We start from the raw sequence: 15,959 nt of genomic DNA on the forward strand, positions 1-15,959 counted from the left end.
AAGTCAGTGCTTCAAAAATTTTTATTTACCCGTGACTTATCTTGAGAAATGGAATTCTTATTCATGCATAATTAGAAATAAACAATAGTAAGAATCGCTTCTAATACAATACCAAGTTTTGATAAAGGCCTGTGTACCTTGTTTAACAAAGACATGAGATATTTGTGCTCGGGGGAAAGTCCAAATTAACGGCTCCTATATATTCCTACAGTGCTAAATAAGGGCCAGATGCATCTTATTTAGCAAACATATTTTCAGACTGGCTCCATCGCTGGAATTTATTCTTTTACCCCCATTTTGCATGGAGTCAGAACTTTTTGTTTGACTTATTTATCACCAACTACCTGAAAATTATAATCCCTATATATACACTGTATATTACATATTATAAATAGGATTTGCAAGACGTCTACCAGTTTCCTTTAGACAATTATGGGTGTATGGTCAAAAGCCGCCCTTTCTTTGGCATTAACTGCTACAGACGCTTGTTGAGGCAACACATCTTGTTGCTGAGTTTGATTTTGTAAAATATACTCCACTCCGGCAACACCGTAAATGCATAGGCGCAGTTTGTACAGGCAGAACACAACCGAATGCATTAGAGGAATCACTAGCACAACTATCGCAATCGACTCCGCCGCAGCGACTTCGGGTATATTCGTATATTCCATCGGCGAGCATATATGATTGTATTCGTCCGCTGTATTCGACCCCCCTGCGGCCCAGTATATTGGGGCAAATATCAAATAAACTGTTGCATAAACCATTGGTATGTACATGTGTAGTAAACGGACTGGTATGGCGACGACGAACAGATCGACAAGTACCACCATGGCGTTCAAGAGATGAGCCGTGACGGTCGTAATGTTGAGTTTGGTTGTCTCCGCTGGAAGAAATATAGACAACCAGATTATAAAACACCCTTTGCAGTAATAAGCTCAAAGTTAGTCATGGTCTAATAGATGAAAAAAGTCGAAAAAAGTCGTTTTAAATTGATTAGAATGTAATTTGTAAATGCTTTTTCTTTACGAGAAATAGCCTATCTATAAATTTAATCTCTAGACTAACCGAATTGTAGGCCAACTAAAATGAAATAAATTGAACTGTAAAATGCCACGAATGGCTCCTGATACTTATTTGTAAGTCATATTATTTAAAAAAGGGGGTATAAATTCCGTAATTGTATTTCCAAAAAGGTCCACATTTGATTAATCAACAATCCTTTTTCTATTCTGGTGAAAAATACCCTCTTTCTCAGCGATCATTGAATGTTATGAGAGTCTCAAATCTCACAAATTTGCTTTACAAATCGCATAATGTTTGCTGACGACGACTTCTCAGGCGCCAAATCGATATTTAAGGTCTAGAAATAAAAAATAGCGCCAAAAAAGTATGGATTATTGGATACAAATGAAACCAGATAGTCACCGGTGTGTTTGTAGGAATCGCGCGCTTGCCGTCGCCCCTCTCAAAGATCAAGCCAGTGGCACTGATTATAAAGCGTACTGGAGTATCTAATTTTTTACTGATTATTTTAGATGGATTTATGATTTATTTGTCATGTCTTTATAAAAAAGTGAATGGGACTTAACTGCCATTGATTTACACATTTGACGACCTAAAATATGACACCAGACTCGTAAGCAGGGGTCTCCCAGTGTCCGGGAGGGAGGGGGGGGGGAGGTGAAGTGATAGACAGAACTGCAACATCATTTTAATTTTTTTTAAATTGAACTATGTTCCGTGCCATTTGAAATAAGCACGTAGGTTTTGCGGTGTGATAAGGACTTTTTTCCCTGAAACCACATTTAAACCTGCTGGCTGCAAGCCCGGCTGGTAAACCTGGACAACGATTTAGTATTAACTTCACGGAGTAAATCTCTCGGTTGCAATATTTCCTGCCGTGAAATAATTATAATTGTCCGTGTATGCGGTGAGTGGAAACATGCCCTGGACGAATAATTGCCATTGTTTATATCAAAGTCAGCTACTTCCCGGAAATCGGGTCTAATTATGAAAAGCTGTTTTTTAATTTCCTAGGAAGATCATACCCTCTACCAGGGCGACGGATTGATTTTCCACAGATATTCACTGATATGTCTCTAGATAAATAGACAGTCATTTTGGTCTGATGTCACTTCAGCCAAAAATGTCCACAATAATAAACGCGGCTCTGGTAGAGGGTAGGAAGATCAAGCATTGACATCCTATTGCAGTTTAGTTTGGGCGCAGCTTTTTCGCGCTAGCTTCGGGAATTTAATTGAGGACAGACAGCGATTTTTTTCCACTTTCAGTTCTGCAGAGAATTGGGGATGTAGCCGAATTAGCGCAGTGTACTTAACTTTTGGCACAGCTTGAATTCAAGTAATGGCAGTCTGCCTTGTAAACAAATCTATAGGGATGTGAGTAAGTCTGGTCTTCATCGAATTTGCCCTGGCGAGCACGCCTTTTAGATTTCCTAGTAGTCTAATACTGTTAATCTGGGATTTGTTTTTCAGGGATTAAATCGAGGGTGGTAACCGAGAGAAATCAAAATCAGATTTTCCCCAATATTCAGTTTCGGGTCCAATTTAATAAATATAGGGGCTTTACTGCATTACCAGTATGTTTAGAAGATTGCTAAGAGTCTGTGTTAGGAAATGTACTATAAAAGATGCTAAGTCACATCCAAGCTCGGGTCCTCTACAGTAAGTTAACGGCCGGACCAAAAACAGGGAATTTAAGAGTAGCCTAATATGAAATATGTCTTGGCTACGACTTGAGCACCATTTACAGTGCCGCGTCTCTCAAAAAATCAATTCCGGGAAAGGAATGAGCTCCGGAAGAATTAAGCGGTGATAGATCTGTCAGAACTGAGCTGGAAAATTACGGTATTTGTCCGAGAACAAAATGATATCAGCCGACAGGGAACAGAGAAATGGAGTGTAGTACTTGTCTGGTACTTTGTTTTATCGGGATGATGATGGATCGATTTTTTAAAGAGAGTGCCATAAGTCATCCGCCCAGACGATCAGAATTGCTTGCTCTTCAACGTGCCGGATTCGATTCTTCCAGATTTGTTTTTGTTTAATACATCAAATGCTCATTAAAGGAAATACGGTGGGCACCGATGCATTATTTTTATTTAATTTCATTCATTTGCTATCATTTTCAGAGATGGCATATTCCATAAAAATAACAGTAGATGATTAAAAAAAAAGAGACAAAAAAGAAAAAAAACTGTGAAACCTATGCACTTGTATGCTTGGCTTGTACAACACCCCGTGGGTGGTGATTATCAAAGTGACGTCGAGATTAGGCTCACACAGCAAGGTATATTGACATTTCCATGAAAATCAGGGTGAGAGCTGCTTACCTCTGTAGACCAGAATCCAGTACAAAACCATCATACACAGCGCGCTGTTCGTCGCTATGTTAAACAATGCCCAGGAAAGTTTCAGATAACCGTGCATATGTGAGTTGCAGGCACTTGTAGCATACCCTGAAAACCAGTAGACAATGGATTTAGCTCATGTTAAAACACGTACAATCACGCGCACGCGCACGCACACACCCACTCTAAACATGGACGCACGAAAACACTCCCATGCGATTTACTTCAACAAAGGCTAATAATACCATAAAATCCCCCCCGGAATAATAATGAAAAAAAACGTCTTCCTAAGGGAAGTTAAATTAAGTTAATTTATTTAAAAACACCAATTTTCGCCTGAGATAATTTTGTTCCAGAAAACTCTTGTCCTCTGTCATAATAAATAGATTGATGAGGATATTATTAAACTACGATTTTGGAAAATTGCTGTGCTCCTTCACGGGTTTATGATGCATTAAGGGTAGGGATGGGCTTTCTTTCAGTTCATCCACAAGACAATTATATAGTTAAAAAGTACCTGATTGAATTTGTACTGGATTTTTATCCATCCAATATATGCTACTGATACCAGAAGATAGGCCCATTGAGTTATTTTTCACGATGGCATCGAAGTTCAATTAAAAAACCGACAAGATTACGATTATTCAGTTCGTGTTTTGATTGTTGAAACAAGAAATGCTTGCAGGGGGGAAAGTGGGAACTGTGAAAACAATGTCATGTTACTAATCAATTCTAAATTTTGCGTCATCTCCTTTCTCCAGTGGTAAATACAACACGCTGCGACCACGTTGGAAGAAATGTCGCAAGGCTTCTTTTATATCACACAAAGTACTTTCTACTACTTGATAGGTGATCCTCCTTTCTATTGAATCACTCACTTTTCAGTGTTGAGCGTGGTGTCAAGTCGTTGTGACATTTTAACATTTTTGCTCACAATGAAACAGAAAAAGGTAATTGTTTAGGCAGGGGCTCGGGTTTGCCATGAGTACGGTGTGATTTGAATGTCAACATAGAAAATGCAACGTTATTCCTAATCACGGTGGCGTGTTTTTGATACCAAAATAGTTGGTTCTACTGCAAAATTCTGCATATCCCGAATGTACAACTTTTACCATGTAAATGTCTTTCTGTTTGTAGCAATGACAGTAAAAAAATTAACACAGCTTGTTAGCAAATTTAGAGCTTCATGCACATGTACATGTTTCTTTGGCTTTGATTCAACCATCATCATGTTAACTCTCGACCTCCAGTGTAGACTAATCTCAAATGAACGCGTTTACAAGCTTGTTAGCCGCAAAATTAAGATGAAGCTTAATTATGTATCCGTCTTAACAATGTCTAATTTTGAAAGAGCCTAGGCCTGTGCTTTGTGAACCACCACCGAAGAAAATTGGATTAATTTCCTTCACAGAGAATCCATCACATTTATCCCATGACCTCTTTGCCGGAAAATATTTTAGCGTATTTTGGAATCGATCGTAATGCACTTCTCAATAATTGATGGATGAGAGACATATTTTTTTGATCCGAGAATGGCATGCTCCATCTAGATTACATATTGTGCTCTCTGTCTTACATGTGATGGTAGGCGAGGTAGACAGCGATATCAGGTTTTAATGACAAGATAATAGATATAGGACGTGATGAGTTTCATTTAAAAGGAGAAATCTTTTTAATATTACAGTGTATGTTTATATGGAAATAGGTTCGAAGTTCAAAAATATCATTTTTAGGCCGTGATTCACATTGAAAGGACATGAAAATGCGCATCTGTGCAGTTTAATACGCCCACAGTGACACGCACAAACAGGAACATGCTCACACTGGCTCTCTCTTGATTACAGCAGCACGCACGCACACACACACACACACACACACACACACACACACACACGCACACACACGCAGAGCGTACAAAAAATTCACACGCAAACACACACGCCCTTGCACCAAAACGCACGCACACTAACACAAACACCCTCCCAAAAGCGCACGCGCCGACACAAGACAAGACAAAAAAAACAAAAAAACACATGGACAATACCTGCTTCTCTTTTAAACTTGAGATACGATGTCGTGGAGGTAAGAGCCAGTATCACCAGGTGCAAGGTCAGAGTAATGTACGACCAGTTGGAGATAAAGATGAGGTATTTGGCGCCATGCTCGTACGTAGAGACGTTATAGATGAAGATGATGATAAAATACAAAGCCGCCAGGCAACGGTAGATTACATATGAGATGTGGAACTTTCTCACCTTTAAAAATAAAAATAAATAAATAAATAATTCAACCAATTAATCAATAGGTATACTATCTTTTTCCTAGATTAATATTCGCTTAGTGAAATGAAACTTGTAGTGAAAAGCACATATAAAATAAAAACATCTTTCATGTTTTTCCTTTGTTAATATTCGCTTAGTGAAATGAAACTTGTAGTTAAACACAGACTTTGAAAAGAACATGTAAAATACATAAGTGCAATAATGTTCATGTTATTTTGCCATTAACGAGTTCCAATGTGACTGGATAAATTCACTTCCCTGCGTTTACTTTTTAAACACAAATCAAGTACATTTACTAAGCTATTTACGGTCGGCTGGTGCAGTGGTGCGTTTTGCCAAGCCAGCTTAACCTACTTACATTCTATTGATTGATCATTTATTTACCTGGATGCTTAGCTTGAATTTAATTAATTATTCATTTAGATGTGGGTTCTTTTGCTTGTGTGACTCTTTACGTTTGTACAGTATATGCATCCAGCTAATTGGTGATTCTCTCTCTCGTCCATTTCTATTATTTTACATAACGATTATTTTCGTTTAATTGTAATTGCTGCCTTACAGTCTTCTAAATCCGATATCCTGGCATCTATTTGGGATCATATTTGATAATTTGGATTCCTCGTAGCAATCAGATGAAGAAGAGCAGTTTTCGGAAATAAGTTTATATGAAAATTCCGTCTCGATCAGATATGAGAATTCTATACAGTGTAGCAAACGTACCGCTTTTTAATGTTTAACTCTTAGCTGCCGTAATCCAAGGAGGAAGGTATCTACTTCCTTCCTTAATCTCATCAAACATAAATCTAAATTTCAGCAGTGGGATCAGACGCTATTCTAGAGGACCTTAGGGTCTTAGCCCGAAAATAGATACATGTGGTGTTTAGTGTGCTGTGGTTATGAAGACGAACAGTTTCATGCAAGAGCTAAATACCCTGCTGTCTTAAATGGGTCGGAAGACGAAAAAAAAAGAAGTTAAACGTCATTCTTTAATGATTTTTTCTTAAATTTATCAGGCCATGGCGGAGAGTAGACTAGTTTCACTCTAGTGGAGACGTTTCTTATTATGGTGCTAGAGTCTAGACTACCCAGAGTACCGAGTATTCCATAGGGCTGTTCCACAAGAGGACTTTAGCCTGAAAATTAGTCGTCTACACTTTTAGACAAAATATTTGGCGAACCCCACGTAGCAGTCCACTTTCATAAAGTATACTTGTGGTCTGGAACATAAACCACACCTTTCGCGTTGCAAAACATGAGCTATACTTTATTTAATCCCACACCTACCTCCCAACTCCCTTGTAATGTACTAATTCACTTAAATCACTGTTTCAGTATTTATCATTATAAAACATTTTTTCTTTTCTCCATCATCAGAAGATATATATTAGTTTATTGGTTATACTTTTATGTTCTTTAAGATGACCATACAATACTTAAAAGAGGTTTGCCATCTCTATACGTACATAATATTATTTAATTTTCATGAACCTATATGTTTAAAAAACTCACTCCCACTGATTTATCTTAAGTCAAAGCAGACTTAAACTTTCTTCTTAGAGTTTAGACGTCTTAGAGTTTAGACTAGTTTTCGGGCTATAGGTCTTTTGTGAAACAGCACCGAAACAGGCCCCAGAACTAAAGCCAGATGATATCTCTTCTCTCCTGTCGAAGCTTGTCTTGAACTATTAGCCAGGATTGGCGTCAGCCCGCAGCATTGGGGAATAGAAAACCTCTATAAGTGTAACTCATGCCGATACCAATGCCTAATTTCGACCTCTGGGACTAGATCCGTCACCTAGGTGGCTCCGTGGGAATGTCTGTTAATATCACAACAATTAGAAAAGCTGTGAACTAAAATATAGTATGTTTTGGTATAATGAATATCATGGGTGCAGTTTGGGTTGGTCTTGGGTATAATATTGCTGTACGTTAGACACAGGTATTTTTTATTTAGTTCTCGTCTAGTTTGAAATCGATTCGTAGCTTATTCTTGCAAATGTTGAATCTTGGATGAGGTACTTGCCATATGTTTCCGTGCATTCAACCCCGAGTACCAAAGTATTGGCACATCACGTTGTGTGATAATGAAAGTGTGGCGATGCACAAGAGGTACATAATCAGCTCTCTGCTCCACAGGGTGACGGCAAATGTTTCTAATCTTTGCTGGCTCAGTTTTCTAGATAGGAGGAATGTTGTACTATTCTGAATCAAAAAGGAAAAGTCACTAACCATTCTCCAAACGCACTGCATGGTTAGACCGTTTTCAAAAAGGGGTACTTTCGAAACCAAGGGGGTGCGTAGCCTTCGAACCCCCCCCCCCCCTCGGGCCAAAAGGGAGACGCATGTAATCAGAACCATCAGACCCCAAGCACCCCTGGGACCTCTTGTTACTGAATGTGTTGATCAGTAAGAAAATTCACAATCGATTCTCTCAATCTCCCGTTTCGGCTGAGCGCTAAGGTTAGGTTATACCTTTAGGCCTACATATGCGGGCTGTTGTTCCAAGGAGTGCTAGATTTTTCCAAGCTAATCATTCTATTTTTAAAAGGCAAAGCAAGCGAGAGCTCGGTTGGCATTAGGCATATTTATATTTAGAGCAGTGACCCAAAGACATGATAGCGTTTGACTTAGAAAGGGATGTATACCATTTAGACTCTCTCACGGCCCATCTTCGGTTGATCTTACCTTTGCGACTTCACTGTATTTTAAAAATATTTCCTACACACCGATATACTCGTTTTTTTTTCTATAAATCTCCCGCCTGCCAGCATACGTTTGTATAATCTATCATATTAAGCTTAAGATGATTGGGTAGTGACATATATTGGCTTGTTATAACCCACTAATCCTGCAAATGCTGAAGTATTGCCACAGTGTCAATAAAGCAAGTAGATGCATGACTGAGGTTTTTACATGTACTTTTATTGCGTATAAGAAAAGTACATATGTGTGTTTATATGTAAGTGGAGTTTAAACATAGATCGTCTTTTACAATAGTCCTGTTATCTCCAGTGTAGAATGGGGTCTAGAATATTTAATCTGTACTGGAGCTAAAAAAGAAAGAACGTCTAAAATGTTTACTTATAAATTAAAGCCATTGTAAAATCTCTCTCTCTCTCTCTCTCTCATACACACGCTATTTCTCTCTTTCTTTTGTGCACACACACACACACACACAAACACACACACACACACACAATCACCCACACCCACACACTAGCACACATACACACCACACACACACACGCACACACACCACACACACTCACACACAAGCACACACACACACACTGACACACGCACTAACCTGAGGTTGTAGAAACAACACGGGATTGTCGTGTTCGAGCGTAAAGTGCGGACAGGCAAACTCAGCCGAACAGCAGTTATTTCGGCGCGGTACATCCAGCTCATGCACTACCACTGCCATGTTGTCAAGGAAAATGCCTCCCGCAATATAAAATATACTTCACCAAAATGATCGACCTCATCAGATGTTTTCTGCCAGCTTACACTGTTCACGTGACTTGGAGCGCCTTCTGTTTGGATACTTATTCACCATGGGTGAAGGCCTACATTGCGATGTTCTTGATAGCCTCTGAAGAGTGGTGGCATTAACAACAGTTTCTGCAGTCAGCGTGAAAATATGGACCAACTTCACTTTCCGCTCTATATATTCCCTTATCGTCACCGCTTCACTTTTAAATTACCAATAAAGACCTTGGTATTAGCAAATGTAAAATATAGCTAGCTTTGACAACAGCCCGCACGATAAATATCTTAATTTTATATCTCCGCGCACGTCATCGTCAGCTTGCATGATGCAGACCCAGCCGGCGCTTATATTACTGTTCACGGGGGCTCGGGTTTGAATCGATTCGCAGCTTGAATTCAAAGAAGCGAAAAGTCCTCCATCGATCTCAATACGGTAAATTTCACAGCGGGGCTCAAACGTTTCCTGAACACCGAGTGGTCACTTCCTAGAAAATTATTCCTTAGTCCATGGCCAAGCAGCCGGTAACAGTTTCACTGCATTTTTTACATGCGTCACAGCATGCAGGTACATAGGTCGTAGATTAAATTTTCTTCTTCTTACTTTTTGCAAATGAACACTTTTTGTTGTTGGCTTTGTTGGGGATGGACCTTGTGCATGTTACTTTCGCTCTCTTTTAAATACTGAATGAACCTATATTTTTGAAACTAAACAGATCTTCATGATTGATAAACATTTTGACCTAGCCGTGCAATGTTAAAAAATATTTAAACTGCATAAGATGTGAAAAGTAGATAGGTGTTTGAGATCACCAACGCAGCCCAGAAGTCACAGTGGACTTGGAGCCAATCTATTGTAAAAGAAGAGGAAAAATTTTTCTGTACTGAGCTAAAAAATAACGACTGAAATGTTTACTTATAAAGCCATTGTGAAATCTCTCTCTCTCTCTCTCTCTCTCTCTCTCTCTCTCTCTCTCATACACACGCTATTGCTCTCTTTCTTTGAATGAGTGAAATTAAAAACGAAGTTGACATTGAACATTAAAGAAAAAAAGTTACTCTTTGACCACAGAATGCCCTAGTAGTCTGTTGAACAGAATATTGTATGCTGATACTTTGATTTTGGATACTATTTTAGGAGTCCCTGGTGTCAGAGGGTAGGGAGTAATCTTAAGATGATCCATATCCGTTTGGTAAAGAATCTGGCGTCAGTAAATCTCTATCTTCAGCTTTTTAATGTGTAAATGATCCACTGCTCTTCGGCATCTTCTTCTATCACTGTCTGCGTGTGCGTGCGTATAAGTGCGTGTGTTTGTGCGTTGCACAGATCCGCCTCTCCTGCGTTCAATAAACCCCCTCCCCATCACACACACACACACACACACACACACACACACACACACACACACGTGTCAAAATTCGAAAGGCACTTCCTACTTTTAACCAGTTATATATTTTCATACACACAAATATATTTTCAATCTTGTTTTGAGACCAAAGTCACTGACAATCCCTGTCGCATTATTTGCGATCAGATAATGCGTTATGATAGTAAAGATAGAAAAAAAGAAAATAACCCAGAGTAGAAGTAATGTGTTGTATTGAGGCTGACAGCTAATGGCGTCGATATATTTACAAGCCGTCACATGTCATCATCCAATGTTTCTTTACAGTAAATTAGTTAATAGATTACGGAGCCTGCAAAGACCATCAGCCGCAAGAGCCATTACAGCAGCCAATATATCAAGCAGACATATCGTGTTTTCTTTTTTGATTTCTTTTTTCAATCTTGTCGAGTTTATTGTAATACACATACGGTATATATGAGTTTTAGGTTTGATGTTTGATACCGCCATTTACGCATTATATGATGTAATGTAATATCCGTTGTTAACAAATGTCTCTGGATTACAATATGTAATAAACTTAACAGTATGCGTGACTGTCGTTTATCACAAGGAGAGAAAACACCTAAAAACAATGAGATATCTAAAAAAAAATAACATAGAGGCTAGTAGAATTATTCGAAATGGTCACATATGTCTTCCCAATGTATGACTATGGCACGTGGATCAAAGGCACGTGCTTGGCCTATAAGAACCACAAAAGTAACAAGTAGGCCTAGTTTAGTGTACTTTAGTGTACTGTAGTGTGACATTGCATAGCATTGCAAAATAATACATGGCATGGCATGGCATGGCATGGCATGGCATAGCAAAGCAAATCATGGCATGGCATGGCATGGTGTGGCGTGGTGTGGAGAGGCATGGCGTTAGTCCACTGTTCTGAATGGCGTGGCATGGCAAAACAGCATGGTATGGCATAGGATAGCATGGCATGACATGGCATGACATGACATGGTGTGGCATGGCTTGGCGTGGCGTGGCGTGGCATAGTATAGGCTATTACACGTTAGATCATTTAAAAAACATACCACTTCACGCACTCGTTGTTTATCTATCCATTCAAACAAATTATATTAAGAGAAAAAAACCGATAAATTATAATGACGTGCTTAGCCGTTATAAAGTCGTTGTGATGAGTATCGCCAGTTTGATGTACCGTGCCCAGGTTCACAGATTCTTGTTGCTGGTGGTGTTCAATAGATGTGAGGTCAGAGGGTCGTCTAGAAAAATAAAACAGTATTTAATACTATATAATAATAAAATATTGGAGATGAATTACCACATTCACACTGCATGTGGATTTATCCTTGTCAGAAGCTTTTGAAGACTGGCTGTTTATTCTCTTCAGCAGGGTTATACTGTGAGCTGTAATAAAATATGAATACTACTAAATAGAAACCGCCAGAAACGCATAAGAATCAGACATGAAAATTGTTCTGCCACAAAGGCCAAAAGAAACGGTGATACCAACAAAATTAAAGGGCATGGTTGTTATTCTGTATCTCAAAGGTCTCTCCGAATCACTTGTCAGGATTGTCAGAAAGTAAAACATCAGCACTGCAATGAAGCCACATCAAACTCTCAGAAAAAAATTCTTCTATACTTCAAAGATATAAGAAAAAAATTGAGCACTGCAGTGGCGTAGTTTGCAAAATCCCTAGTGATTCTTGCTCTACAAGTATGTTGAAGAAGCATGTAGGAAAATGTTGTCACTTATAACAGCAAGTATCTCCAGCAGGCACGAAAGCTGAACGACAAACCTATCAACCAGCATGGAATAAATCGGCATTAACCGATCACGCGGCACAGATAGGTATAATCATATCATCAATTGAATAGGTAGGGAAGGGGTGACAGAGCAGTGAAAATGACAATTACAAGCAAAAGTTGTAATCCATCAAAATAAGAAATGTGAACAGCAAAACCATCAACCGTGATGAGGGGTGGGGGGGGGGTGCACAAGCTTAGTCCATTATACAGCGCTATGTAGTTGACCTCAAATCCATCTATCGGTCTTTAGCTATTATTTTCTCTGATAATGTTCCACACCCATATGAAACTACTTTCGAAAGAATCCGTCGCGTGTTGGATTTTCAATTATACGGCGACAGTCGATATGTTTTTCAGTGCCAATCACAAAGTTGTCGTTTGCCTGTCACTGCGACACCTGTCGTAATTAAGACTCCATTTCTACCCATTCTCTTCCACTGGCTCCCAAGCGCTATTTGGAATGTGCAATAACTTGTCAAAAAGATTGATTTGTAAATACCGATTTTAGGAAGCCATATGACAACAACTGAAATGAGTTGTTGGTGGCAATTAGCTCCTGGTTTGCACCAAGAACGCTTTATGGTTTTCAGGTAGGTACTGCAAAACTGAAAATTGAATCGGGTTTTGAGAACTCATATCGGCAGATCCGGTATCTGTTTATCATAAGGGGTGAATATTCATTCTACATCCAGAAAATCTATTTTCATATACATAAATATTCTTTATTATACTTATTGTATACATGTACATGTATATATACTACTCTTCGTAGATTAGTGAGCAAGCAAACGCTCAATAAACATTATTATTACTATAAAATATGCCCTAGATTGAAACATATTTTAAAAATGGTTTTCCAGTTTCACCAAATACTATATTATCTTTGACCAGCCAGTGAAGTCGTTTTATATAAAGCCCACAGTATTTGTCTTTCATAGAAAGCCTTCATTAGCTGCAAACAGCTTCATTGTACTCTATGTGGGAAATACTCTCCAAACATGTGTTGTAACCATGTAATGGAATTTTTACCAATCGACAAAACATTTTATTGATCTGTTTGTTGGACTGGATCCCTGCATCAATCACTTTTACAGAGCTTATAATTAATTACTCCGTACCTCGACACCACTAATTGGCAAGAAAGTTGTAAAAATATGCTGTAGTTCACAAAAAAGGTTAGCTGTGTTAGATTGAGTTCCCATACCTAGATCGATCTCACAGGATCGATCCATCTCCAAGGGGTTTCTCGCTAAATTGCTTTCAGCTTAGATGTCTGGCACGCCTACTGAAGCTGCTAAACGATAATTAATTCCCCCCTAGCAGCTTCAGTAGGCGTGACAGACATCTTAGCCGCTTAAGGTGATTGCAATTTGGTGAGAATTCCCTTGGAGATAGATTGATCCACAGTTAGTACAATAGGGTCTGGGAATGGTCCCTTACCTCTACAAGAACCAGCCTTCAAGATCACTGCTCTTATAAATCAGATTTGCCTTAAAATGGACAATGCGAATTGGCAAATGCACCGGTGAAGCGACAGTGTAATGGAACCTTAGTGATAGCCTAACTGGAATCGATTCCTATACCAGTTGGTCAAACGAGTGGTTCAAATCGGAGTATAAATTCTGATTACAGGAGGGTTAACGGTTAACCGCGAGATAAAAGTCTTAAAGGGTAGTATAGCCTATCCGTCTACTTGTTAAGCTTCGACAATCGATTGCAATATACGCAGCTAGTTAAATGTTCACTGGAATGAAAAATGTTTCGGCGTGGGTGCTTCGGATGCTAGTATGGTACTTTTGGAAATTGACCAACACATTGGTATTTTTGAAACCCATTTTAAAATCAGTCTCTTTTACACATATAATATAATTTGGTATAAAATATTTGATTTCGTGGACAGTGTGACACGAATTTTGTAAAATGACCAGAAATTTTACATCACAGACATATGGAATACAAGTTCTACAATTTCAGCACAGTTAATTTGTTATATACTTTAACACTGGCTCGGTACATTGAGTTACTCAGTTCTAAAAGAGTGTTTTGTCTCTCCTTTTTTTATTTTTGATAAATCGATTCCAAAGTTAAACTCAATTTAAGATAACCTTTGCTTCAGTTTATTTTTACCAAACGAACCCAAATTTGGAATGGGCGCTTTGCATCATACAAAGGATAGATAATATGACTGGTTTCGAAGTCCTCAGTTTTACGTCGAAATGATTCTTTTAAATCTTAATAATAGTGTTTTTTGTTGAAGGGATAGTTCTTAAAAAAGTCCTGTGTTCGTAAAATAAGAATTGACCCTCCCCCCACCATTGGCGTGGGGTTCGGAAAATTTTTGGTATTTTAGAGGGCAAATGGTGCCATTTGGTACGGTTTAGAACTATGATTCTGCTAGTCAAAATTCTAATTGCAAGAGGGGGCCATTGGTGTATTTTTTTTCCAGAAATTGAATGGGGGTCAGAACCCCTCCTGACATCCCCTAAATCCGCCACTGCTGCGGATGGCATTTGGGGGATTTTCAAACCCATGGAGTGTACCTTTAAGGTTGAAATTTTTGGTGTTACTTTAATTTTAAAACAATAACTCATAATTTGTTATCATTAATAAAAAAGATCTATTTAATGCCATTTGAGTTTATTCTAAAAAGTTTGATTTTATAGATATTCGGTCTCTTGTTAATAATGTTTTAACGCATGCAAAAAAATGAAGGTAACGTATACCCAGGTTACACAGAACGTTTTGATAACAGGGTCATATATTTGTTAGACCATCAACAAGCGTTAAGAAAACGTTATTGTAACGTTCTACAATGTCGCTGTCATTAAGATTGATCCGAGAAACGTTGCTAGCATGTTCTATTGACGTATTTTGAAGAAATTTACAAATTATACATTTTTGTTGATTTCAGCCAAAACACATGAACAAAGGATTTCATATTTTACATCACTACAATTTGCACAACTTTTATCATCACATCAAGTATTAAAACGTTCTAACAATGTTATAAAATAAAAAGATGTGTCGGTAATATTTACCAATATGGCATGCAGTAGTCGCGCCATACGCTGTCGGTATAACGTTGGGCATCAAACTTGCGCCATAGGCTGTCTTAACTACACATAGTGGCTGATTACAAATTGGGGTTGCGGTTAGTCGGCGACTCGAGCGATGAGGATTTTATAATCCTCGGGCAGTCGGTACCTATCCGAAATAACCAACATAATGAAAAACTTTTTTTTTAAATTTAAAATAAACTTCAAATATGTAATAAAGTGAATCAAAATTATTAAAAATGTGTTTTAAAGTAATCCTGATAGTTGATTGGAGTTTGTGATGAATTAACGGATTGTTTTATCTTCATTTTAGAATATTAATTCTAATAAATTGCTTGCAAAGTCAGCTAACACAGGAGTAGTCAAAAAGTCTATCCATGACGAGTTGTCTAAAGCAAGGTTGAATAGTACGCCACGTCTCATAGACGAGTTGGGGAGTCCATTCTATCCGAGGGATGTCAGGTGGGGAAACTTCATTCCAAATAAAGGGGTGTTACGGGGTGATTCCATTCCATTTGAGGGGTGGCAGGTGGGGCGAGTCCATTGCATTACAAGGGGAGACAGGTGGGGCGAGTCCATTGCA

At 38.5% G+C, this 15,959-nt stretch overlaps 1 protein-coding gene across 1 annotated transcript; it reads right to left on the minus strand.

Annotated features, from left to right (window-relative positions):
* Positions 1-3: 3 nt before the first annotated feature.
* On the minus strand, positions 4-9,608 carry LOC106153063 (protein rolling stone-like). The gene is made up of 4 exons (XM_087007984.1): positions 8,963-9,608; positions 5,418-5,628; positions 3,356-3,481; positions 4-886 (listed from the first exon to the last, which is right to left on the minus strand). The coding sequence occupies exons 1-4, from the start codon at positions 9,080-9,082 to the stop codon at positions 423-425; spliced, it is 921 nt and encodes a 306-aa protein (XP_086864110.1). The 5' UTR covers positions 9,083-9,608; the 3' UTR covers positions 4-422.
* Positions 9,609-15,959: the final 6,351 nt, after the last annotated feature.

Source organism: Lingula anatina, chromosome 3 (assembly GCF_051362555.1).
Source record: "Lingula anatina isolate TDL-2025a chromosome 3, LinAna3.0, whole genome shotgun sequence".
Classification (NCBI taxonomy): domain Eukaryota; kingdom Metazoa; phylum Brachiopoda; class Lingulata; order Lingulida; family Lingulidae; genus Lingula; species Lingula anatina.